The sequence below is a fragment of the Hylobates moloch genome, unplaced genomic scaffold, assembly GCF_009828535.3.
Source record: "Hylobates moloch isolate HMO894 unplaced genomic scaffold, HMol_V3 SCAFFOLD_6, whole genome shotgun sequence".
NCBI classification, from domain to species: domain Eukaryota; kingdom Metazoa; phylum Chordata; class Mammalia; order Primates; family Hylobatidae; genus Hylobates; species Hylobates moloch.
In genome coordinates, this window is record NW_026652281.1 from 78,792,581 (window position 1) to 78,819,134 (window position 26,554).

Here is a 26,554-nt window from a genome sequence, read left to right on the forward strand (position 1 = left end):
TTTCTTTTTAATGAAAAGCAGCCCCAAATCATTTTCCAACAAAGAGCAGCCTGTAAAGTTGAGCTGCAGATATAGACAAGCAAGCTGGGAGCTTGCATGGGTGACTGAGGGCAGGAACTAACAACTAGACATTTTCAAGATGGTGGCTCCATCTTCCCTTCTCTGCCAGCCACGTGTACTGTAAGAAGCAGACAAGATGGCGCTGATCAACTGGAAAGCCTATTTGCATAATAAGATTAGGGTGAGGTGACTAGCCTTCTGCACGCACTATGTAAACGTCACACCTGATCGAACCAATCTATGAGCCCCATGTAAATCAGACACCGCCTCCTCAAACTGTACTATAAAATTTGCACATTTGCTGCCAACCAGTGTTTTCACTTAGACACCCCTTCCTCGATAGAGGAAGCTGTTTCTCTTTCTCACTTCTTCTACCTATTAGACCTCCGCTCCTAAACTCCTCATGTGTGTCCATGTCCTAAATTTTCCTGGCTGCAACAATGAACCCCAGGGTATATATCCCAGACAACGTAGCCACTTCAGAGGTGGACACTGAGGCTCAGACAGAAAGTATCCTGGTCTGCCTGACTTTATGTTGGGGGCTTTTTGCTTGTACCCCAGGGGAACCCACTCAACAGAACACCTGGTATTTTGTTCTCAGTCTTCGCGCAAGGTCATTTTAGGCTCGCTAGCTCCCTGCTGAAGGTCACATGCTGAAATGAAATTGAAAGCACAGAATAACTAAGTGAGCAGACCCTCCACCTGGAAAATCCAGGTGGCATCAGTGGAAGAGCCAAGACGTGGGAGGTTTTCATGTCTATTTTTAAGCAATTGAAGTAAATTAAATGTCTCTTTCATGGCCAAGCTAAATGTTGTTTGCAAGTTTGGAGCTTTGTTTGTATGTATATATTTTAAATAAATTTGATAATTAAGTCACGAATGTTCCCAGCACACTTGGATATATTTAAATTACAGGTTTCTGATCAAATGGAGAAAAATCACAAATATCGGCCTAAATGATGCCTTTTTATGTTCAGTGCCTTTGCAGCATTCGAATGGGTCTGTCAGCTTAATGGCCAATTCTAAGGCTGCTGGGAATGACAGGAGGCGGAAGGACTGGCAAAGAGACTACAGGAAGTGAAACCCTGTGGTGAAAAATTATGGTTCTTTTAAGAAAACATTTCATCTGCGCCTGTAATTCATTTCAACAATCCAGTTTTGAAAACACACAAGCAAGCTGGTAAAAGGGGTGTTTGTCTCTGCCTGACTGGCAGCACTCCATACCCACCATTAACAGACAGTTCCTGAACACTGTGGCTTCTGGAATCAGGGGGTCCCAGGTCGAACCTCCTTTGGCCCTTGCTGTGGTGCCTGTCTGGGCAAGTTGGAGATTCTAGTGCCTGCCCTACTCTAGTCTCTGTAGAGTAACTGCCCATCCACTGTCAAAACAAATTCAGATCCAGTAAAGAGTGGCTTTTCCCATCCCTATGTCCTGAATGGTATTGCCTAGGTTTTCTTCTATGGCTTTTATGGTTTTAGGTCTTATGTTTAAGTCTTTAATCCATCTTGAATTAATTTTTGTATAAGGTGTAAGGAAGAGATCCAGTTTCAGCTTTCTGCATATAGCTAGCCAGTTTTTGCAGCACCATTTATTAAATAGGGAATCCTTTCCCCATTGCTTGTTTTTGTCAGGTTTGTCAAAGGTCAGATAGTTGTAGATGTGTGGTGTTATTTCTGAGGCCTCTGTTCTGTTCTATTGGTCTATATATCTGTTTTGGTACCAGTACCATGCTATTTTGGTTACTGTAGCCTTGTAGTATAGTTTGAAGTCAGGTAGCGTGATGCCTCCAGCTTTGTTCTGTTTGCTTAGGATTGTCTTGGCTATGCAGTCTCTTTTTTGGTTCCATATGAAGTTTAAAGTAGTTTTTTCCAATTCTGTGAAGAAAGTCAGTGGTAGCTTGATGGGGATAGGATTCATTGAATCTATAAATTACTTTGGGCAGTATGGCCATTTTCATGATATTGATTCTTCCTATCCATGAGCGTGGAATGTTACTCCATTTGTTTGTGTCCTCTTTTATTTCCTTGAGCAGTGGTTTATAGTTCCCCTTGAAGAGGTCCTTCACATTTAAGTTGGATTCCTAGGTATTTTATTGAATGGGAGTTCACTCATGATTTGGCTGTTTGTCTGTTATTGGTGTATAGGAATGCTTGTGATTTTTGTACATTCTACTATAAAGACATATGCACACGTATTTTTTTGCAGCACTGTTCACAATAGCAAAGTCTTGGAACCAACCCAAATGCCCATCAACGATAGACTGGATAAAGAAAATGTGGCACATATGCACCACGGAGTACTATGCAGCCATAAAAAAGGATGGGTTCATGTCCTTTGCAAAGACATGGATGAAACTGGAAACCATCATTCTCAGCAAAGTAACACAAGAAGAGAAAACCAAACACTGCGTGTCCTCACTCATAAGTGAGAGGTGAACAATGAGAACACATAGACACAGGGAGGGGAACATCATACACCAGGGCCTGTCAGGGGGTGGGGGGCTGGGGGAGGGATAGCATTAGGAGATATACCTAAGATAAATGACAAGTTGATGGGTGTAGCAAACCAACATGGCACATGTATACCTATGTAATAAACCTGCACGTTGTGCACATGTAACCCAAAACATAAAGTATAATTTAAAAAAAGAAAAATCCTATTTGAAGGAAACAAAAAGAGTGGCTTTATTTAAAATTATTATTGCAAGGGGCAGGAGGGACTATTTTTTTCTTTTTTTTTTTCTAGACGGAGTCTTGCTCTGTTGCCCAGGCTGGAGTGCAGTGGCGCAATCTCGGCTCACTGCGAGCTCTGCCGCTGGGTTCACGCCATTCTCCTGCCTCAGCCTCCGGAGTAGCTGAGACTACAGGTGCCCGCCACTACACCCAGCTAATTTTTTGTATTTTTAGTAGAGACCGGTTTCACCATGTTAGCCAGGATGGTCTCGATCTCCTGACCTCGTGATCCACCTGCCTCGGCCTCCCAAAGTGCTGGGATTACAGGTGTGAGCCACCGCGCCTGGCCAGGAGGGACTATTATAACAGGGGAAAGGAGACTATTGCAAAAGAGAGTACGCTGTGGCCACAAGGGTTAGGCCAACAAGAGCTTTTCTTTTATAGGAAGAAGAAAACAAGGCTAGAAAGAACCTGAAGTGGGGTGAAAGGGTGATATGACGGGTTAGTAGATCAGAGAATATATCAACCTGAGGCCAGCATATTCTGAGGAGGGGCTGTCTGCTGGCTCAGGCCCAGGGTGAGCCAAAGTTCAGTGGCCTGGAGGAAGGAAAGAATCTTAATCAAAGTGGTTGACAAGCATTTTATAAGGATTGATTAGTGGGACAAGCAATTCAGGTAATCACTTATAAGACAATGAATTAGAATTGGAGGGTCTGTGTCTTGTTTACCTGCTCTCACAGGTAAACAATGGGGGTGGTGTCCTGGAGTCTTATCTAAGTTCTCCTGCGGGGGTGGGGGGCGATTCTTTGCAGTAAACTTTTTTCCACAACACAAAAGGGTGAGAGCAATTTCTTTTATCTTTACTTTTTCCCAGGGACACAAGACTCAGGGAAAATTCAACATTGTCACTACTCAAGGGTGGTAACCTAGTGTAGCACATAACCATGAGGATTCTAAACCTGTGGCTGCTGAGTTCAAACACCAGCATCCCAGTGAGCCTGGTGGGTTAGGAGATCTTTCTGCTGTACTTGCTCCCTCCCTGATACGGTTTGGCTGTGTCTCCACCCAAATCTCATCTTGAATTGTAGCTCCCATAATTCCGTGTTGCGGAAGGGCCCAGTGGGAGATAACTGAATGATAGGGAAGGTTCCCCCCATACTGTTCTCCTGGTAGTGAATAAGACTCATGAGATCTGATGGTTTTATAAGGGGTTTCCCTTTTCACTTGGTTCTCATTCTGTCTTGTCTTCCGCCATGTAACACGTGCCTTTCACCTTCCACCATGATTTTGAGGCCTCCCCAGCCATGTGGAACTGTGAATCCATTAAACCTTTTTGTTTGTAAATTGCCCAGTCTGGGGTATGTCTTTATCAGCAGCATGAAAGCAAACTAATATACTCCCTAAAATGGGGATGATCATGATCATTACAATAGCTACGATCTTCATATTTTTAAAGTATTTTAGCACAGTACCTAGAATCCACTAATCTATGAACTGATCTTGAGCAAGCCTGTTTCCTACTCAGACCCCAAGCTCAGTATGAACGTAACTTTCCATGCCTCTGTGCAATGCTGCAAAAGGCCTGCATACTTGGAGTCCATAGGAGAGTGTGCTCAAAACACAAAAGTCCCAGTGACCCCGCACCACTCGGCATCAAAGCAAAGGTGGCAGGAGTGTGTCCCCTGGCCACTTGCCTTCTCACTCGAACAGACTGTGGATGCAGCACTTGCTCGTGGGTAATTGTGGATCTGACTTTCCGAAAGTACAAGTATGTGGCCATTTTAATCACTGAGCCTCAGTTTCGCTCTCTGTAAAACAGGGAGAACTAATAATCCTAGCTGCTGGGATTAAATGGTGGATGCAAACAGCCTTGTACGAAGTTGTTATCTGTGCAGAGGAAAAAGTGGCGTGGAAGGACCCAGAGGATACAGCCCAGCCTTTCTCTGTCTTCGCCATCCCCCGGCCTTTTAAATGGGAGTGGGGCGGGGCCACGGCATCGATCACTCGGCGCTCCTCCAGGCACTGCGTCGTGATCAGACGAGCCGAGAGCGATCGATACTCCTATGCTAGCCTCTGACTCTTCGGGGTAGACAGCCGAGTGGTCGAAACAAACGCAACGAGTCGTCGCCAGCCCAAAGGCGACTCGACACGTCCCAGCTGAAGAGAGGTTAGTCTGAGCAACTCCAGAGCGGAGTCAGTTCCACTTCCTCAGAAGTGGAGAGGCCGGGTTCAGAGGCATAGACCGCGCAGGCGTCCTGTGAAGCAGCCAAGCCCGGCTTCGTGCGTGCGCCTTGGAAAGCCCCGAGGCGGGCTCGAGTCGGCGCATGCGCTCTGAGAATGCAATTTAGCTCGTGGCCGACCTGCCCTGCCGGAGGATAGAGGGCAAGGCTCCGTGCGTGCGTAGTGCTCGTCTCATGGCAGTGGTTTTGCGCATGCGTGAGGGCAGGCTGCTGTGCGCTTTAGCGGTTCTTGGCGTCGCGTTGGTGTAGCGCTAATGCGCCTGCGCGGGTTTTATACTGTGGTGTGTGTGTGTGTGTGTGTGTGTGTGTGTGTGTCGGCTGCTTTTGGGCAACCAGCCGCTGTCCCTGGGCCGCAAGGCCGGCTGGCAACGATTCAGCCATCAGGTCCCAAATATGAGCCGCGAGAAATGCAGCCCCGGGGAAGGCGCTGAGGAGGGAAGGCGGTCTGAGGCCTCGGGGCTCAAGGCCAGTGCGGGTTACGGGGGACCCTCTGGGGCCTGGGTGTGTGGCTTCCCTAAGGAAAGGTGCTTGTAGCTCGGTAAGACTTAACGATGGGCACTGGTGCGTTTCCCAGCAACGGTAAGAATCGCCGTGCTCAGGAGGACTCGGGAGCAAGCCCGGGGTCAGGAGGTGCGCAAGCGTTGGGGCCACACGGACGACCCAAACACAAGACTGTGCCCCTTAGAGAGCCAAAGGGATCCTTGTGCCATGTATGAAAGCTTTCTGGAAAATGTTCCAAACTTCTCTAGGAAGTTTTACGAAGCTCTTGTTTTTGCACAATTTTTGTGGAATACTGCCGTGGTAACATTGAAGAGGTTAGAGAACTGGACTGCCTGTTCCCAGAAAGCCAGGTGTAGGCTGATCTGTCCTGGAAGCCCCCTTTGGGAGGCTTTCTCATGACCAGCATGGTACTCGCAGAGGGCCCACCCTGAGACCCTCTGCAAATCACAGGCTCTCGGAGAGGCCATTCCACCCAGCCACCTTAAAGAATACTGAGGGAGGTGCTTCAGAGGAGTTGATATTTAAAAATAATGTAAGGCTGGGCACGGTGGCTCACGCCTGTAATCCCAGCCCTTTGGGAGGCCGAGACAGGCCGATCACTTCAGGTTAGGAGTTCACGAGACCAGCCTGGCCAACATGGCGCAACCCCGTCTCCACTAAAAATAAAAAATTAGCCGAGTGTGGTGGTGCACACCTGTAATCCCAGCTGCTTGGGCAGCTGAGGCAGGAGAATTGCTTGAACCTGGGAAGCGGAGGTTGCAGTGAGCCAAGATTGGGCCAGTGCACTCCAGCCTGGGTGACAGAGCGAGACTCTGTCTTTAAAAAAGTAATAAAAATAATTTGAGAGAATCCTAGGATGACAGGGCAGTGGCTTCCAAGAGGGATATATCCCATAACCTACCAGGAACCTACTTTGCCAGTTTGCATAGTGAATTCTGCCTGGATGGTGAATTTATAAAGTCCAGGCCTGAGTCTATTCCGGCTGTTTTATATGGGTTTTACTTGGCTCCTTTTTGTTTAATACGACCAACAAGAAGCCTTTTATAAGATTCATTTTAGTCTTATTTATAAATCCAGGAGAAAAACCACTCTGAGAGGTTAGCACATAACAGCCTATATTCTGACCTTCTTTGCAAGATCATTTCATACACCAGCAGACAAGACTTTATGTAAGGAGCATTTAGGGGCTGAATCAAGTCCACTCAAAAGCTGTTTTATGTAACCCACACTTGATCCTCCCCCTGAAAGCCGTTCCAGGTTATGAGGCCAGTTCACAAAGCCAGGACATAAGACCACTCAGGCTGTTTCTTTACCTGACTGCCCCCCTCCCCGCAAATAAATAAATAAATAAATAAAGCCTTCTCTGGGCCGGGCATGGCGGCTCACGCCAGTGATCTGAGCACTTTGGGAAGCTGAGAAGATCACCTGAGGTCAGGAGTTCAAAACCAGCCTGGGCAACAGGGTGAAACCCCATCTCTACTAAAAATAGAAAAACTAGCCGGGCACAGTGGCGGGCACCTGTAATCCCAGCTACTCAGGAGACAGAGACAGGAGAATCGCTTGAACTTGGGAGGTAGAGGTTGCAGTTGAGCCGGGATCACACCATTGCACTCCAGCCTGAGTGACAGAGTAAGAGTGTCTCAAAAAAAAAAAAAAACCAAACAAACAAAAAAACGTGATCAACAAGAGGTCTTTGAAGGCCAATAGCTCTGGGAGACTGACTTGTAAAGTGAAGATACGAGGCCACTCAGGCTTTTTCATGTGGCCCACATTTGGGTTATGGTAGGTGTCAGTTTGCCTGGAATAACACCAGGTTTTTACTGATGCAGACAGAAATATTAATAGCATCTTGGTTTGGATGACCCACCTATACCTGGCCACTAGAAGGCTATCTGTACAACTCCCAATAAACCCTTTTATGTGTAGCTCTTGAAGGCCAGTCTGTGGCACCACTCTAAGACTGCTTCACACATCTTTCTTCTTCTTGCAGGGAACTGGCAAGTCGCACGTCTTATTCTTGACTCCCTCCTTTGGAAGGCTGTTCGTTTAATATAAGCCTTTTGTGTGTGTGCTTTTTTTTTTTTTTTTTCAGGAGGGACAGAGTCTTGCTCTGTCACCCAGGCTGGAGTGCAGTGGCTAGATCTCAGCTCACCCCAACCTCTGCCTCCCGGGTTCAAGCAATTCTCCTACCTCAGCCTCCCGAGTAGCTGGGATTACAGGCGTGGACCACCATGCCGGCTAATTTTTGTATTTTTAGTAGAGATGGGTTTTCACCATGTTGGCCAGGCTGGTCTCGAGCTCCTGACCTCAGGTGATCCACCCTCCTCAGCCTCCCAAAGTGCTAGGATGACAGGCGTGAGCGACTGCACCTGGCCTTAATGTAAGACTTTATAAACAGCAATTCAGTGAGGAGTTCTGGGGAGCCAATCAATAAAGCCAGGCCATAAGGCTACTCTGGCTAGTCCTTTTCTCCAGAAAACCGCTTGATACAACAAGAAGCCTTTTTATCAGACCAGTATGTGGGAAATGCCGGAAGGCTGATGAGCCTGGACCTGAGGCCATTCAGAAAGGCAGTGACCTGTGGCTCGCACCTGACCTTCCCAGGAGGGCCATCTCAAGCGGTTGGTGGTGTGAAGGCTGCTTCTCACAGCCCATGAGGCCAGCGACCCTGGAAGATTGTTTCACACAGCCAACAAGAGTGTGTTTCCCCAGCCAGACCAAGGCTCCTTCTAAAAGGCCATTTTGCATGGCTAACAGGAGCCAGTGTGAGGCTGCTCCTAAGGGGGTAGATGGACACAACAAACAACACTTTCCTGGCACAATGAAGAAACCACAGATCAATTTGTAAAACTAAGACAAAATCTGACTTCACCTGGTCCTCAGACAAGCCCCCATCTATAGGAAGGCCAGTTTTTAAAACAAGTTACAAGGGCCGGGCGTGGTGGCTCACACCTGTAATCCCGGCACTTTGGGAGGCTGAGGTGAGTGGATCACTTGTGGTCAGGAGTTCGAGACCAGCCTGGCCAACATGGCGAAACCCCATCTCTACTAAAAATACAAAAATTAGCCGGGCGTGATGGCACACGTGCCTGTGGTCCCAGCTACTCAGAGGCTGAGGCAGGAGAATCGCTTGAACCTGGGAGGCGGAGATTGCAGTGAGCCGAGATCGCATCACTGCACTCCAGACTGGGTGACAGAGCAAGACTCCATCTCACAAAACCGCTTTGGAAGACTGCTTCCTATACCAGGATGTGGCCGTTTGATACAGCAACTACATAAAAGGCCAAATCATGAGAGGTTTGGGGAAGCCTACGCAACAAGGCAGAAGACTGATACAGCCAGAATGCCACTTCACCATGCTGCCAACATAAGGCCTTGTAGGAGGCTATAGTTTTATTTTATTTTTTGAAATAGGGTCTCACTCTGTTGCCCAGACGAGAGTGCAGAGGCACAAACACGGTTCACTTGCAGCCTTAAACTCCTGAGCTCAAGCAGTCTTCCTGCTTCAGCCCCCGGAGTAGCTGGGGCTACAGGTGTGTGCCACCACAGCCAGCTAACTAATTTTTAAATTTTTTTTAGAGACAGGGTCTTCACATATTGCCCAGGCTGGTCTCGAATTCTTGCGCTCAAGCAGTCCTTCTGTTTCAGACATCCGGGTAGCTGGGATTATAGGTGCCCTGCTGGGGGATAGTGTATAATAATCTTGAGGCCTTTGGGGAGGCCATTTCGAGTGGCTTATACAGAGGCAATCTGAAAAGCCATTTTGAAAACAAACTTATACAGCCATCCTGAAGCCTCTGTCTCTGGAAAACCATCATATATTGTCAACATAAATATCTCTGAAGGCCTTTTGATAAGGCCGTTCACTGAAGAACTATGCATTAAAGAATAATCATAAGGCTATTTCATGTGGCCAAGAGCAGATAGTTTTGTACAGCCAACTCACTGTATTAGGAGGCCATCTTTCCCAGAAGGCTGTGTCCATTGGCCTTCAACATGAGGTCTCCAAGGCCAATTTGCAAAGTAGCAGATTTGCTACTTTGAAGACCAGACATTTGAAGACCAAACGTGAGGCCACCCTGGGAGGCCAGGTGACAAAGCAGCACACGGGGCCACTGGGGGAACCTGGCTACAAAGCCGCACACGTGAGGCCACCTTGAGAAGCTGGCTTGGTAAAGCTGATAGGCGCCCTGTGAGGGGCCATTTTATAATGGCCTGAAACACCAATTTACAAAGCCCGTAATCTGCATTGCAGGGAACAGGTTTATAACCCATTTGAAACCCTCTGGGAGGCTGTTTTCTAAGGCCATCAAGAGACAGGTTTACAAAGCTGGTACGTAGAGCCCCAGTGGAAGCAAGTTTTATTGTAAGGCAATAAATGGTCTCCTGGGAGGCCTTTCCACTGGCCTTTATGAGAAGCCAGGATATGAGCCCCCTGAGGTCTTTTGGATGCTCAAGATGAGACTTCTCCATGTTGCTCTATAAGATTCATGTAAGCCACACAGGGGATGAGCCAGGAGGCCACCCAGGGAGGCCAGGGATGCGCCCATGTGGTGTCTTGTGCTGGCCTAGTGGATAAGTCCATGCTGAAATTGGATTGTGAAATGCTCCAAGAAGGCTGTGAATGAGGCCAACACAAGCCTTCTAGGAGGCTAGAGATAGAACCCACCCTGGCAGGCTGGGGCTCTCTGAGCCCTAACCATACCCTGAGCTTGCTAGAAAGAATGTTAATTGTGAACCAAGGACGGAAATGAACTCACTGTGAGTTCAGCCCTGTGGATACAAAGTCCAAAGAGCTCACCCTTGAAGGCAATGAGTGTTTTGGGCAGACACTGCCACTTACTGCGTAGTTTGGGACAAATTGCTTAACCTCGAAATCTCAGTTTATTCATCTGTAAAACTCCCATCATAGGATTGCAAGGGACATGTTAATCTATGTCAAGCATGCAGCATTGACATGGCGCACAGGAGAGGGTGCTGAGATTGGCCGGAATTTAAGCCCTGCTTCTGCACAAATGATTGACCGTAGGCCTCGGGGCAAGTCACTTCATTTTTTTTTTTTTTTTTTAATTTGAGACAGGATCTTGCTCTGTCACTCAGGCTGGTGGCATGATCTCGGCTTACTGCAACCTTTGCCCCCAGGCTTAAGTGATCCTACCACCTTTAGCCTCCCAAGTAGCTGGGACCACAGGCATGTACCGCCATGCCCAACTAATTTTTATATTTTTTTATAGAGACAGGGTCTTGCCATGTTGGCCTGGCTGGTCTCGAACTCCTGAGCTCAAGCGATCCCATTGCCTCGGCCTCCCAAAGTGCTGGGATTACAGGCATGAGCCACCATGCCAGCCTCCTCGAATACTTTTCAAAGTCTGGCACTCCTGAGTGCCTGCCATGGGGCAGATTCTGCTTTTAGGCTCTGGGGAAACGTAGGGGAATGAGTTACGTTCTTGCCCTGGTGGAGCTGGCAGTGCAGTGTTGGATAGACACACATGTAAGCAGGTGTTTTCATACGTCGTGACAAGTGCTGTAAGAGAAGCTCAAGGGCTGCAGGAACACAGAACACTGTTGGAGAATCTTGGCAGGCGTCACACAGGGATATTTAAGATGGGCCTTAAAGGTTGAGTAGGAGTTTGCCAGGCATCAGAGGGGTATGGGAGGCACTGCAGATGAGGACAATACACGTTCCTTTCTGAACAAACATTTATCCAGTGCTCTCTGAGTACCAGGTGTTTGGACAGGCCCTGAAGATACAGCGGTGACCCCAGACAGATGAGGGCCCTCCCCTCCAGAGCTTCTGCCTAACAGAGAAGACCGCTGTTGAAAAATCCTCGCAGATGAGATGCAGGAAGCTGTGGGAACGCACAGGGGATCAGGTCTGTCCTGGCGTCTAACTCTTGTTTCTCTCCACCTCCCCAGGCACAGGACTGAACGAGCTGGCGGTGGCCCGATGGCTGGAGACACCCACTGCCCCACAGAGCCCCTGGCCAGAGAAGGCACTCTATGGGAGGCCCTCAGGGCGCTCCTGCCACACAGTAAAGAAGACCTAAAGTTGGAACTCGGGGAGAACGTGGAGAGGAGCGTGGTGACGTTGTTGCAGCGAGCCACTGAGCTCTTCTACGAGGGCAGAAGGGACGAGTGTCTGCAGACCAGCGAGGTGATCCTGGACTACTCTTGGGAGAAGCTCAACACGGGCACATGGCAGGATGTAGACAAAGACTGGCGCCGGGTCTATGCCATCGGCTGCCTCCTGAAAGCCCTGTGTCTGTGCCAGGCACCTGAGGATGCCAACACTGTGGCTGCAGCCCTGCGGGTCTGTGACATGGGCCTGCTGATGGGGGCAGCCATCCTGGGGAACATCCTCCTTAAAGTGGCTGCCATCCTCCAGACACACCTCCCTGGAAAGAGGCCTGCCCATGGCTCCATCCCGGAGCAACTCTGCACAAAGGTATGTGGGGGAGATTGTCCCCAAGCACACTAGCCATCCAGCAACCGTGTTGTTCTAGAAATTCTGAGTCATCTCTCCCCTGGGGTGAGGCGTCGTGGCCTGCAACCCCTCTGGTGGAAAACAGCATCTCCATTGATTTTGCATTTCTGTTTGTTTTTTGAAGTAGGCTCCCGTTCTGTCGCCCAGGCTGGAGTGCAGTAGTGCTATCTTGGCTCACTGCAGCCTCCACTTCTTAGGTTCAAGCAATCCTTCCTCAGCCTCCTTAGTAGCTGGAACTATGGGGACATGGCACCACACCCAGCTAACTTTTTTAGTTTTTTATTTATTTTTTATTTTTTGTAGAGATAGGGTCTCATTATGTTTCTCAGGCTAATCTGGAACTCCTGGGCTAAAGCAATCCTCCTGCCATGGCCTCCCGAAGCACCGAGATTATGGGCGTGAGCCACCATGCTCAGCCCCCATTGATTTTGGAAATGGAACAGCTCCGTTCATTTTCTCTCTCTCTTTTTTTTTTTTTTTTTTTGCAAAGGCAGTGCCCTTTCAGTAGAGAGGCAGCAGAGGAACTTCGTGGTTCCTGAGGAAAACAGCTTAAAGCGACTGTGTGGGTGAGAGCTGCAGCCAGCGGCGGCCCATTTCTTTCAGCTTCTTGGTGGGCTTGCTGAAGTCTCACCCAGGCGAGGCGATACCTCCAGCTACTCCTGTCTCTCTGCTCCTGGGTTTGGATGAGATACTACAACTAGCTGATGTCTGTTTTGGGATCAATCTCTCCCATCCCTTGGGTCTATGTGCCTGTTCCAAAGAGCACCCCCAGGAACAGCGCATGGTTTACTCTGAAGGCTTCAGGTCCTGGTGCCGACACACAGGCCTCACTTAAAACACACCCAAGCAAGTCACTTAACCTCCTTTGAGCCTCGGTTTCCTTGTCTGTAGAGTGGCAGAGTACTGACCCACAGAAAGAAATGACTAAGACTGTACTAGACACTCGGTAGTGGAATTATGGGATGTTTCTGACATTTTTCTAAATGCTTTGCTATGTTTTCCGAATTTCCTACAATGCATATTATTATTATTATTATTTTTGAGACGGAGTCTCACTCTGTCGCCCAGGCTGGAGTGCCGTGGTGCAGTCTCAGCTCCCTGCAACCTCTGCCTCCGAGTTTCAAACGATTCTCCTGCCTCAGTCTCCCAAGTAGCTGGGATTATAGGCGCCCACCACCACGCCCGGCAATTTTTGTATTTTTAATAGAGACAGGGTTTTACCATGTTGGCCAGGCTTGTCTGGACCTCAGGTGATCCACCCACCTCAGCCTCCTAAGTGCTGGGATTACAGGCATGAGCCACAAATTATTATTATTATTTTTTTTATTATTAGAATGAAGTTTATTTTTATTTTTATTTTTTTTGAGACAGAGTCTCGCTCTCGCCCAGGCTGGAGTGCAGTGGCGTGATCTCAGCTCACTGCAAGCTCTGCCTCCTGGGTTCATGCCATTCTCCTGCCTCAGCCTCCCAAGTAGCTGGGACTACAGGTGCCCGCTACCATGCCCGGCTAATTTTTTTGTATTTTTAGTAGAGACGGGGTTTCACCATGTTAGCCAGGATGGTCTTGATCTCCTGACCTCGTGATCCACCCATCTCGGCCTCCCAAAGTGCTGGGATTACAGGTGTGAGCCACCGCGCCCGGCCCACAAATTATTTTTATATAAGAAAAATGCAAGTGATTGACACTAAACACACATGCATGTAACCAAAATAAAAGAAAAATAAAGGGAGAAGAAAAATTTTCAACAAATATGTCAGACAATGAATATCTCTATTACGTAAGGAATGGTACAAATCAATAGGGAAAAAATCTTGAGCCCCAGGAGGTAGAAGTCCAGGAACCCGAACAGACTGTTCACAAGAAGGAAATAGATCTGTTAAACAAATGTGCAGGAGAATGTTCAGCCTCACCTCTGGCTAAAAAAATAAAAGAGAGAGATGCAAATAGCAAAACAGCATGTCATCTTTGGCTATTAAGTTAGCAAACAAGGCTTCATATGATACCCAGTGTTGCCAAGGGCACCGTGTAGCCAAGGGCATGGTGTGTGGGTTGCTCTTTTGTTTCATTTTTTTTACAGACAGGGTCTTGCCCAGTCACCCACGGTGGAGTGCAGTGACACAATGATAACTCTCTGCAGGCGGGGTGTGGTGGCTCACGCCTATAATCCCAGCACTTTGGGAGGTGGAGGCTGGCAGATCACCTGAGGTCAGGAGTTCGAGACCAGCCTGGCCAACATGGTGAAACCTCATCTCTACTAAAAATACAAAAATTTGCAAGGCATCCTGGCACACGCCTGTAATCCAAGCTACTCCGGAGGCTGAGGCAGGAGAATTGCTTGAACCCCTGAGGTGGAGGTTGTAGTGAGCCAAGATCGTGACACTGCACTCCAGCCTGGGCAACAGAGAGAGACTCGGTCTCAAAAAAAAGAAACAAAAAACATAGCTCACTGCAGCCTTGACCTGCTAGGCTTATGATTTCTCCCACCTCAGCTTCCTGAGTGGCTGGGACTACAGGCGTGTAATACCACGCTGAGCTTTTAAAATTTTTTCTAGAGACAGAGGTTTCTCTATGTTGCCCAGGCTCGTTTCAAACTCCTGGGCTCAAGCAGTCCTTCCACCTTGGTCTCCCAAAGTGCTGGGATTACAGGTATGAGCCACTGTGGCTGGCCATTTCCCAGCATGTTCACACCTGTGGACACTGAGGCTCTCAAGCAGCAAGTAACTTACTCAGGTCACCCAGTTGGGAGATGGTTAAGTAAATGATGGTGCAGCCACTCCTAAGAAACTGCAAGGACCGGTGGCCACGTGGAAACTGCTTTTGATAAATGATTGGAGGGGAGAGGCAGGGCTGCTGCTTCATCATTGCTGTTACTCCCAGCAGGTCAGAGATATTTTGCGTGTGTGTGGGTGTGTGTGTGTGTGTGTGGGTGTGTAAGATGGGAAAAGAATATGTAGGAATGAGAAGACCTTAAGATGGTGAAGTTGGAGATAGTAAGTTTTCCTTTATTGCAGAATGTCTATGAAAGCAGTTTATAATGAAACAAACATTTTTAATGAAATGGTTAAGAAAAAAACCACCTTGATCTCATGAGGAGCAAATAGTTATAGTAGCAGTAATAATAACAAACGTTGTCTGTTGTTGTTACTGGTACTCTTGACAGCTAAGCTCTCCTACCCCTGACGCAGGTTCCTGGTGGAATACCTCAAATGTCGACTTCCTGAGGTGGTTGCTATTTTGTTCTGTTTTGATTTTAAACAGAAAGCAAGAGTGGACCATGGTTCGATTCCAGATGTGAAGTTAGAAAGAACAGTCCCCCGGCTGCACCGTCCATCCCTCCAGCATTTCAGGGAGCAGTTTTTGGTTCCAGGGAGGCCCGTGATCCTGAAAGGCGTGGCTGACCACTGGCCCTGCATGCAGAAGTGGAGGTGGGTGGTCGCCAAGGGAGGTGAGGTCCCTCTTCCCATTTTAGTGTTCCCCAGGGCTCCCTGAATTCCTCCCGACCATCCCCAGGGAAATGCAGCCTTGTAGATGCTTCACTAGCAGCCCTTGATTGATTGCCAAAGGGTTAAAAAAGAGTGAAAAGTAGGGTGCTCTGAATTTATGCCACAGGTTATGGGATTCTTACCTTCTACCTTGCTCGCCCTAAGCGGTTTTTTAATGAGTCCCTAAGTGGCAGTCCTAGGATGTGTCTGTTATGCAATTTTACAGGATCCTAGCAATTTCAGACCATCTCAGGGCCCTGAGGCTAAGCGCAGAAATAACCCAAGAGACAGCCCCTCTCTCTCTCTCTCTGAGGGATTCTGTGGTCTCTTGTGTTTGTTTCTAGTCCTTTCTCAGAATCATGATGGGGAGATCAGATCAGGCAGCTGGAGCGTGGCTGTCATGCCGCGGCTCTGCATGAGTTTGGAAATAAGGAGGCATCTCTCCAGGAAGGTAGATGGAGTCAGCCTGTTTTGTGGTTTAGCGGAGGTACCTGCTGAGACATGTGGAGGAATTCTCATTGCAGGAGCCCTCCTCACAGCAAGGCTTCATTAAGCATTTTACTACATACCTGGCACTAGGACAGGTGTTGTCATCACCCCCATTCTGTAAATGGGGATCAAGGACTCAGGTTCAGTAACCTGCCACAGATCCCCTGGCCCGTAACTGATGAGGCCTGGAATCAGTCCCAGGCTAGAGGGCAGAGTCCAGGAGACTGCCACCTGCCGCACTGCCCAAGTTTCAAAGGGCAGTGTTCAAAGGTTTCTCAGCTTGGTGACAAAATGAGCAAAGAAAGAAGTGAGGAGGCCGTTGGCAAGCAGGGAACTAGAGCAGCCCAGCCAACCAGACTTACTGGCCCTATCTGCAAAGCTCCGCAGCACTGTGTATGAGCCACACAGTCTTGAGCAGGGAGCCCCGCCTCTCCGTGCTGGTTCCCTCATCAGTGAAGCTGGGGATGACAGTCCTCGTCTCTGCACATGAGTTTTTCCGAGGATGAAAGGGGACCACATGCAAAACACACTTAGTACTATGCCCAACAGATATTAGCAGTGACGATGCCAATGTGTGTCTTTCTGCCAGTTTGGAGTATATCCAAGAGATCGCTGGCTGCCGAACCGTCCCGGTGGAAGTTGGTTCAAGGTACACAGACGAGGAATGGTCCCAGACACTCATGACGGTCAACGAGTTCATCAGCAAATACATCGTGAATGAGGTACATCATGGGGACTGCTTTCCCCTAATACTTGCAAGGGAGAGAGCATAGTACATTTAGGCAAATAACCCTCCATGTGTTGCAATGGGAGGTTTTGGAGGAGCCAGTCTGTAATTCTGTGGTCGGAGGGATGACCACAGCGAGGAAGGCAGGCTGCTCAGCCAGCAAACACGAGGGATTCATGTCAGGTCCTTTTTAATAGCCAGGGGAGTATAATTCAGTGGGTTTTAGCCTGTTCCAAAAGTTGGACAGCTAAGTCAAGAGTATGTGTATTTAAAATTTTAATAGCAGCCAGGCGTGGTGGATTACACCTGTAATCTCAGCACTTTGGGAGGCTGAGGCAGGTGGATCACTTAAGCCCAGGAGTTCAAGACCAGCCTGGGAAACATAGTGAAACCCTGTCTCTATAAAAAATATAAAAATTAGCTGGGTGTAGTGGTACGTGCCTGTAATCCCAGCTACTCAAGAGGCTGAGGTGGGGCAAATTGCTTGAGCCCAGGAGGCAGAGGTTGCAGTGAGCCAAGATCAGGCCACTGCATTCCAGCTTGGACAATAGAACCAGGCCCTGTCAAAATTAGGACAGGACAGGATAGGACAATTTATTTTTCCCAAAAGTTAAATCACTTATACTTTCACCAGCAATTAACACAAGTGTCCATTTTCTTACATCTTTGCCTGCACTGTTTGTTGCCATTTTATGAAAATGTTTGCCAATCAGATGGATGAGATCAGTGCTTTACAAACTGGGTATCCCAGTGCTGGAGAGGTTCTTTGAAGCTGCCCCAGGGCCTCTAAGGGTTGAAGAGGACCACTCAGGTTGGAGTGGAAGGGTGGCGGGGCTGCGGCTGGGGCCAGCTGGATAGCAGCAGCAGGAGGGCATCTGTCACGACTAACTGGGCTTTCTGTGTCACCTCTGGTTTTCTCCGGTGGATTAGCCAAGGGACGTCGGGTACCTTGCTCAGCACCAGCTCTTTGACCAGGTAAGTCTGAGGCCATGCTCCTCTGTCCCTCACTGTCTCACCTTCCCCTCTCCTCCCCTCCTGGGCTCAGTGTGGCTGGAGCAGTGGGTGTGAGTAGGAGGAAGGCAGCAGGTGAGGCTGGGAAGTCGACAGGACGTGGGTGATGAGGAGCCATTTTCCTAAAGTGACAGGAAACACTAGGGGGTCACCAGTGCCCCGAGGATTGCAGGAGCCGCTGTTCAGAGATGAAGGGAGCAGCTGTCGGAGCGGGTGGCTGGCTGGGCTGTTGCTGTGGTGCAAGGAGAGGTGATGCTGGCAGGTGGAGCAGTTCAAGATAGGTGTGAACCGCTGGGCCCTGGACGTGGGTGGATGTGTGGGGGAGGGAGGGAAGATAGGGGAAGATGCCCAGATTCAGGACCCCAAAACACTAAATAGATGGAGCTGGGGTGCCCAGGAGGGACCTGGCTGGTGTGGTGTCTGCCAGGAGTGCCCAGGGAGGCAGCACTTGGCAGGATTCAAGGATAGGGCCAGGTGTGTGCCCTGAACGTGGAAGACTCGAGTCAGTCAGGGTCAGGGCCACAGCCAAGGGTGGGCTGGGGCCGCACCTCTGCAGCCTTTGCAGTGGGGCACTGGGATGCTGCTCAGCTGCTGTATCTACTGCTGAAGCCAGGACTGCCTCTCTGTCTCGATGGGGGACCCAGGGCCAGTAGGGTCTGTGCCAGGAGCCTTCATGCCAACATTAAAGGAGGCTGGTGGTTTCTTTTCCCCAGGCCTCCCTATTAGGACTTGTGCATCCTGCGTCCTGTCCATGTCACTTGCTAAGTGAAGGAAAGGGGGATTCTAATTGATCACGTCCCTACTGTGTGATCCCGAGGCCCGCCTTTTCCCTGACCCCAGTCATCCTGGGGGCATGGCCTCAGTGTGGGCCGGGGACCCTGGAAGCCACAGTTAACCTTGGCTCCCTGTCCTGGAGCAGCTGTTTCATACTTTGTAGAACAGGAGGAGGTATATTTAGGAGCAGAAGGCCACGTTCACAGTGACTTTCAAGATGAACCAGGACTTGAAAGATGTTTCCGGTAATGGAGGGCCACCTGGGTGTTTACCTTGGGTCCCAGAGCTGAATGTCCACCATGCTGTGGAGAGGACCCTGGAGAAGTCCCAGCAGCCCATGCTCAGGTGTTATTATGCTGTGTGGCAAGGACAGTGTTGTAGAACCTTCTCTACCTACAGGATGCTCAGGGACTCCTACCAAATTCTTGTCCCAGAACCTCTTATTGACTCTTCTCCCAGGGACCCCATGTTCTAGAAGATTTTGGCCATGAGTTTAAGCTGCCTCAATTATCAGTCACATCTCGGGACCACTGATTCCCTTGGGGTCTCTGCATCCTTGGCCGGTGATTCTGATGACATGATCTGGTCAGCCAATCACCTTTCAGAAATGCTGATGATGTCATCAGGGACCAATCATAGTTTCTGCTCAGATTCCACAGGGCCAGTTCTGGTCAGAAGCAGCAGTGTCCGGTGTTACCTTTGGGAGGAACCCCTGACAGCCCTGGGAGGGACCTCAGCTTGCGAACTTGTACTTCAGTCCTAAGCAGCAGGCGCGGCTGCGTTTCTGCACAGCTGATTTGAGACAGATTCTTAAAGGTCTGAATAGCAGTGTCTGGACCAAGCTCCCTGCGGGGAGAACATTCCAGCTTTTCCTGGTACACACTGGTTTCTGAGCCAGCAGCCTGAAGTTACCGTCACTGCTCCCGAAGGAATGGTAGTGTCCACCTACAGGTGCCATCAGGCTGGGGAGCAGTGACTCTAAAAAGACCTGTGTCCTTCTGGCAACCTTGTTTTCATGCCTCTCAAGCTTGAAAAATGCCGCTGGGTCCAACCAGGGTCCCGTGAAGAACCCTGGGGTTCTTGGTGGCCTGGGGGGTGTGGGCTGGTGGCCTGCTCTGGTGGGTTCAACCCCGGAGGTAACTGAGGTGCCTGCTAAGGGTCTGGACAGGAAGTGGACTTAGAGTGAGTGTGTTTTCACTCTGAGACCCTGGCTTTGTCTAAAGGAGGCCAGGGCCGTGTGCAGTGGCTCACACCTGTAGTCCCAGCACTTTGGGAGGCCAAGCAGGACCAGCCTGGACAACATAGCAAGACCCCATCTCTACAAAAATAAAATTAGCTGGGCATGGTGGCATGCTCCTGTGGTCCCAGCAACTCGGGAGGCTGAGGCAGGAGGATCGCTTAAGCCCTGCAGGTTGAGGCTACGGTTAGCCATGATGGCACCACTGCACTCCAGACTGGGTGACAGAACAAGACTGTCTTTGAAAAAAAAAATTACAATAAATAAATAAAGGAGGCCAGGCCACTGCAGCCCTGCCCCACCGTGAACCTCTGAGATCGCCTGATGTGTAGCATATAACTCTGTCAGAGGCCATGGGGAGCCGCCCCACCCTTACTGCGTCATATAAAGCTCAGAGCACAGACCCAGGCCCACACCTGCCTTTCTCGTCAGGCAGTTTCTGTTCTCTGCCCAGCCTGTTTCTGCCAGGTATGGCAACAAATCCTCTGTGCCTACCCTGGCTTGTAAAACTAGGAAGGCGAGGGCCGGGTGCGGTGGCTCACGCCTGTAATCCCAGCACTTTGGGAGGCCGAGGCGGGTGGATCAATTAAGTCTAGGAGTTTGAGAGCAACCTATGCAACATGGCGAAACCTTTTCTCTACAAAAATAAAAATAAAAAATAAATTAGCTGGGCGTGGTGCATGCTTGTAGTCCCAGCTACTAGGGAGGCTGAGCTGGGAGGATCACTTGAGCCCAGGAGGCAGAGGCTGCAGTGAGCTGAGATCACGCCACTGCACTCCAGCCTGAGAAACAGAGCCAGACCCTGTCTCAAACACACACACATAATGGATATAGGTATGTGTTTCTGACTCTTCGTTGGCCTCCAGGCTGTGGTGTCCCCGGCTGGATCCCCACCTCTCATGTCTGCTCTGCCACCCACAGATCCCGGAATTGAAGCAGGACATCAGCATCCCCGACTACTGCAGCCTGGGCAATGGGGAGGAGGAGGAGATCACCATCAATGCCTGGTTTGGTCCCCAGGGAACTGTCTCCCCGCTACATCAGGATCCCCAGCAAAACTTCCTAGTCCAGGTTGGAGCTGCAGCTGGAATAGTGGCCTCCTATCTCCTCCTGGCCCAGACAACTGGCCGGCCACATTCTCTGCCTTTAAACACCGGGCTCTTAAAAAGAAACAAGAAGCACTGAAGGGGATGAGGACAAAAATATAAAACAAACACACAAACGTCCCCGGCCCGGGAGGACAAAAATATAAAACAAACACACAAACGGCCCCAGCCCGGGAAGGCCTCTGCAGTCAGCTGCTTCCAGAAGCAGCTCCTCCTGTATGTGCTCCTCCCAAGATCCCTCACAGGGGAGCCCTCAGGAGAGGGAGCGAGTGTTAGCGTGGGTGCCCGGTGCCTCCGCCCCTCTCCGCCTGCCACCCATCTGATCCAGACCAGCTTCCAAATAGGAGGCAACAGGTTGGGGGAGGAGTTTTCTCAGTCACTGGGAGGTTTTTTCCTGAGACCCAGGCAGAGGAGCAGATGGGTTTGCTGCAAGGGGAGGCACCTCTGTCTACTGCTATAAGACCACCTTGGTTTTCGCAGGCAAAGAGAGGTTTAGTAAAGGAGAACATTCTCCTACCCCAGCAGACCAGTCCAGAGAGGCGACCCAGGAGTGGGCTAAGAGCTGGGCTTCGGGAGCCAGCCTGCCTGGCACGGACAGCAGCCCTGCCACACCTCAGCTGTGTGAGCCTGGGCAGCTCATTTAACCTCTCTGTGCCTCAGTTTCCTCACCTGCAAAATGAGAGTGAAGATAAACCACCTCAGAGAGGATTAAACCAGTCAACACGCATAAAGCACTTAAGCAGTGCCTGGCACAGACAAGCGCCTGATAATTGTGGGCTCCAAAAATGAAATTATTTTTCAAAATATATTTGGAAGAAAAACATACCTTAGGTCAAGTTTGGTAGTTCACACCTATAATCCCAGCACTTTGGGAGGCCGAGTCAGGAGGATCACTTGAGGCCAGGAGTTCATGACCAGCCTGGGTAACATAGTGAAACCTAAGCTCTACCAAAAATAAAAATACAAAAATCAGCTGGGTGTGGTGGGGCACACCTGTAGTCTCAACTACTGGGGAGGCTGGGGCAGGAGGATCTCTGGAGGCCAGGAGGTCGAGACTGCAGTGAGCCATGATTGCACCACTGCACTCCAGCCTGGATGACCGAGTGAGACACTGTCTCTAAAAAATAAAAATAAAAAAAGCATACACGTGGAACTGTAAGCATGTGTGTGGTGGGGAAGGGCAGGCTGGGCCCAGGGAGCAGCATGTGGAAGGGCACAGAGGCCAGAGTGGGCTTGGGGCAGCAGCGGAGCAAGGCCACCAGCTGACTGTCAGGGTCTCTCTTCCCAGGTGATGGGGAGGAAGTACATCCGGCTGTATTCCCCACAGGAGTCAGGGGCTCTGTACCCTCATGACACGCACCTTCTCCATAACACGAGCCAGGTGGGCACTGGGGGTCCGGGGTGATGTTGCAGCTTCTCCCCACTGCCCCTGGAGATGATGACGTCCTTTGCTTTCTTCAGGTTGACGTGGAGAATCCCGACCTGGAGAAGTTCCCAAAGTTTGCCAAGGCCCCATTCCTGTCCTGCATCCTGTCTCCTGGAGAGATCCTGTTCATCCCCGTGAAATACTGGCATTATGTGCGGGCTCTGGATTTGAGCTTCTCAGTCAGCTTCTGGTGGTCATAGCCAGGATAGGAGCTGAAAGGGCCTGACATGCAGACAGCATTCATCTGTTTACGAATTTCCTGGGTCCTGCAATCTATAGAGACAAGAAGGACTGAACCTGTGTCCTGAAGAGCCTTCACTGCCCAGTGGCAGCCCTGGGGGGCTGAGCTCCAGCACTGGACAGGCACAGAGCGGCGGCTGCCCAGGAAGGAGCACACTCCAGGCCAGGGGTGCATGGCAGAGGAAGGTGGGGAGAGCCCAGAAGGACATTGCAGGCAGACAGCCTGCATGGGGACTCCGGCATCAGAAAGCCTAGTATTTTTGGGAAACCGGTAGGTCACACGGGCAGGGGTGAAATGTGGGCTCTGAGGTTGGCTACTCGATTCAAACCCGGCCTCACTGTGTACCTGCTGTGTGACTTGGCCAGGATCCCTCACTTCACTGTGCCCATATGGAAAAGGGCAAGGCCAGTCCTCACTGCCGAGGGCCGAGAAGGTGGTGCTGAGCCCCTGCTGCTGCATGAACCTTAGCCGCTGTCACTGATCCCAATTACTCTGATCCTTTTGCCCTTCCTTCCCATAACGGCCTGCTGGACGCCACAGCCTGAATACTGGAGAGAGCTAGGCATTGCCCAGGTCACAGGAGAGAGTCCATAGAGACCTGCGCAGGAGCCCAGACCCCTGCTGGGCAGTGGGAGCTTTCTGTCATCCCCATGGCTCAAGGATAACCTACCTGCCTGCAGAGAAGTGTGAAGGTCTTGCTGGATGACTTTGCACCCACACTCACCCAGGAGCAGGCTCCCAAGTGAAGAAACCACCGAACCATCACCAGCTCCTAGAAGCCTCCCTCCCACCTTCTAGTCACCATCCCCCAGAAGTAATGACTCTCAAACCTGTGGGGTTTGAGGCCAGGGGGAGAGCCAGTCTCCGTGCTTTCTGTAATTGTGTCTTGTTTGTGTGCTCGCAGGTTTGTTTTATGTTTTGGCCATTAAGATTTTCCCCAGCCCTCTGTTTTTTGTTTTTTAAACTAAATAGAGATGGGATCTTGCTATGTCGCCCAGGCTGGTTTGAACTCCTGGGCTTAAGCGATCCTCCCACCTTGGCCTCCCAAAGTGCTGGGGTTACAGGTGTGAGCCACATGCCAGCCTTGGCTTCTTTCTTCCCCCCTTCCAAGATAGGCCTGGGGAAAAGCCCTGAGGTTTGAGCTGCCATCCTGCCAGCATCTTGACCCACTGGCTCAGCTGCTTGTCTTTTAGCCAAAAATCAAGCAGCCCCAGGAAAGATTCTGGTTGGCCAGGGGGTTGCTACCCTGGGGTAACTAGAAGGGGGATGGGAAGGTGGCCGTCGGCAGCTGGAACTCCAGCTCCTGATGCCCTCTACCCAGGCCAAGGAATTTGACCTTTATCGTGTAGGTCCTGCAGTTCTCAGCCCTTGAGCAGACACTAGCAGGATCTGCATTCTCGAAAGCTGGCTGTTGGCAGGGAGAGGCCGTGGTACTTACTCATCCTGGGAGTAGGCTGCCGAGGGGCCATGGGTGTGCCGGGGAGTGACAAACACAGGAGCCATCTGGAAGCTGGGTCCATTTGGCTCTGTGGGCAGCTGTTTGAAGGACATTGTTTATTCCCTGCCATGGTTAATAGTGAATTACCTAATCTTTCATAGGAAGAATTTACACCAGATGTCAACACCGCTGAAAGTAGCGAGGCATAAGACAGGGACGCCCTCATGACTAGGTTCCCCATTAGTGAGGAGGGGTGGCGGCCCGGCCACAGTGGGCTGTGACTCTCGGCCCGCCTGTGTAACTCACACCCCTCCCCCAGCTGAAGGACAGGCGGACTGTGGCCCCAGCTCCCAGTGGCCTAGCCGCTCCAGCTGGCAGGCCCCATGGCCCATCTGTAGTGTAGTGTGACAGAAAGCTGGGCACAGGAGGCCACGTTCATTAACGTGGTATCCTGGCCAGGAGGCTTCAAGCAAATGTCCCTTGTCAGATGAGGAACGGGAAACGGGGAAATGTCCTGCCCTGTGGGTGAGGTTCCAGCGTTCCTAGGAATACCAGTCCGAGGGTGGCTTCAGCCCTCTGAGGAATGTGGACTCTGAAGCCAGCTTGGAACCCCAGCGCCAAACAGTTGGTCGCAGACCAAGGAGAGGCACGTGTGCAAGCCCCTGCCTGAGATGTGGCCACAGCAGTCAGGACACACTGCTATCAGATACAGGACACAGCTAGCAGGCCTGTCACTGACCAGATGAGGCCCCTGCCCTCGTGGTGTTTTAACACCATGGCTTGGGGGGTGGTGGTGGTGCCGCAATAAGGACATGGGAATAAGACAAGACACTGTCACGCCATGATTAGTGCCATGAAAGCAACAGAGCAAGGTGACAGGGTGGAAAATTGCAGCCAGGGATGCATTGGTGGGGCCAGGGTTTTTTGATAGTTGCCATTTGAAGAGCAAGAGCTTGACCAGGAATCCAGAATTGGCCATGAGACTTGAGGCCCAGCTCCCGACAGCAGGTACAGCAGCCCTGAGACAGGAAAGCCCCGGCCTGGGGATGGGAGGGAGGAGCTAGGGCGGCTGGGGCAGAGAGGGGGGTAGGTAGGAAGGGGGGTATCAAGGCCACAGGACTTGGGGGACCAGCAGGGGAGGGAAGGCACTGGGGGGCTCAGCCTGGGAGGGATGGGTCTGCAGCTGCTGTGCAGACAAGGGCCTACAAGGGGACCCTGGGAACCAGGCCAGTCCATAATTCTTGAGTGATAAGGTCAGGGGCACCAGCGGGGGAGCATGGCAGTGGAAGAGAAGGCAGGCGGGGGCCGCCCCTTCTGGGAAGTGAGGAGCGCCTCTGCCAGACCTCCCCGTCTGGGAAGTGAGGAGCGCCTCTGCCCGGCCGCCCCGTCTGGGAAGAAGTGAGGAGCGCCTCTGCCCGGCCACCCCGTCTGGGAAGTGAGGAGCGCCTCTGCCCGGCCGCCCCGTCTGGGAAGAAGTGAGGAGCGCCTCTGCCCGGCCGCCCCGTCTGGGAAGAAGTGAGGAGCGCCTCTGCCCGGCCGCCCCGTCTGGGAAGAAGTGAGGAGCGCCTCTGCCCGGCCGCCCCGTCTGGGAAGAAGTGAGGAGCGCCTCTGCCCGGCCGCCCCGTCTGGGAAGAAGTGAGGAGCGCCTCTGCCCGGCTGCCCATCGTCTGGGAAGTGAGGAGCGCCTCTGCCCGGCCGCCCCGTCTGGGAAGAAGTGAGGAGCGCCTCTGCTCGGCCGCCCCGTCTGGGAAGAAGTGAGGAGCACCTCTGCTCAGCCGCCCCGTCTGGGAAGAAGTGAGGAGCGCCTCTGCCCAGCTGCCCCGTCTGGGACGTGGAGAGCGCCTCTGCCCGACCGCCCCGTCTGGGAGGTCTACCACGGAGGCCAGAAGCAATGTGGGGGCTGGACGTGGTGGCTCATGCCTGTAGTCCCAGCGCTCTGGGAGGCCGAGGCGGGTTGATCACTTCAGGTTAGGAGTTCGAGACCAGTCTGGCCAACATGGCGAAACATATGAAAAATACAACAAACCAATCAACCAACCCAGCGACAACAAAACAGGTCTACCCTGGAGTCATACTCTAATTTTTTCTATTTTCCTCCCTTTCTGATCCTTTATCCCACTTTCTTTTTCTTCCTCTTCCTTCTTCTTTGTCAAATAGAGGATTATTATCATTGATCCATACAAAGTCCCTTTCTCATTCATTTTAATTCCCACTCCCCATTATTTCTATTCCCCGTCTTCCCATGTGCAACCTTCCTAATATGTTTGATACGCATCTTTTTGTTTGTATGTATTTTTAGAAAATGTTTATTGTTTTGTGTGCAAAAAAAATTAATTAAAAAAAAAAAAAAAGAGAAGGCAGGCGGGGTAATAAAGGCCTTGAATGCCGGGCCAGCGTCTGGAACTCCTCATGAGGGTTTTGAGTGAGTGCCAGTGTGCGTTGTGGGACATTCATGTCGGTGTCATCATGCAGGGGTTGGAGACAGGAGAGACAAGCAGCAGGAGGGCCAGTGTCCCCAATGGCCAAGTGCCCAGAGGCTTCCTGAGTCCCCAGCCAGGACTGACTCAAGCTAAAAGAACGAACAACCATAACCACGGGACAACTGGGAGAGTCTGGACCTGCCCTGGCCCCTCCTGCAGGCGGTATTTGCTGGTTGGCTTTTTG

At 50.9% G+C, this 26,554-nt stretch overlaps 1 protein-coding gene across 5 annotated transcripts; it reads left to right on the plus strand.

Moving 5' to 3' along the window:
• Positions 1–4,781: 4,781 nt before the first annotated feature.
• On the plus strand, positions 4,782–26,386 carry KDM8 (lysine demethylase 8). Of its 5 annotated transcripts, none has more exons than XM_032157170.2 (8): positions 4,782–4,900; positions 11,391–11,919; positions 15,218–15,384; positions 16,520–16,652; positions 17,588–17,632; positions 20,601–20,750; positions 22,074–22,166; positions 22,247–26,386. In XM_032157170.2, the coding sequence occupies exons 2-8, from the start codon at positions 11,422–11,424 to the stop codon at positions 22,409–22,411; spliced, it is 1,251 nt and encodes a 416-aa protein (XP_032013061.1). In that variant the 5' UTR covers positions 4,782–4,900; positions 11,391–11,421; the 3' UTR covers positions 22,412–26,386. The 5 variants fall into 5 exon arrangements, with proteins under 5 accessions (XP_032013061.1, XP_032013062.1, XP_058296824.1 ...); XM_032157171.2 differs by having other exon boundaries at positions 20,546–20,750; positions 22,247–22,347; XM_032157172.2 differs by lacking the exon at positions 4,782–4,900 and adding an exon at positions 5,321–5,476 and having other exon boundaries at positions 11,397–11,919.
• Positions 26,387–26,554: the final 168 nt, after the last annotated feature.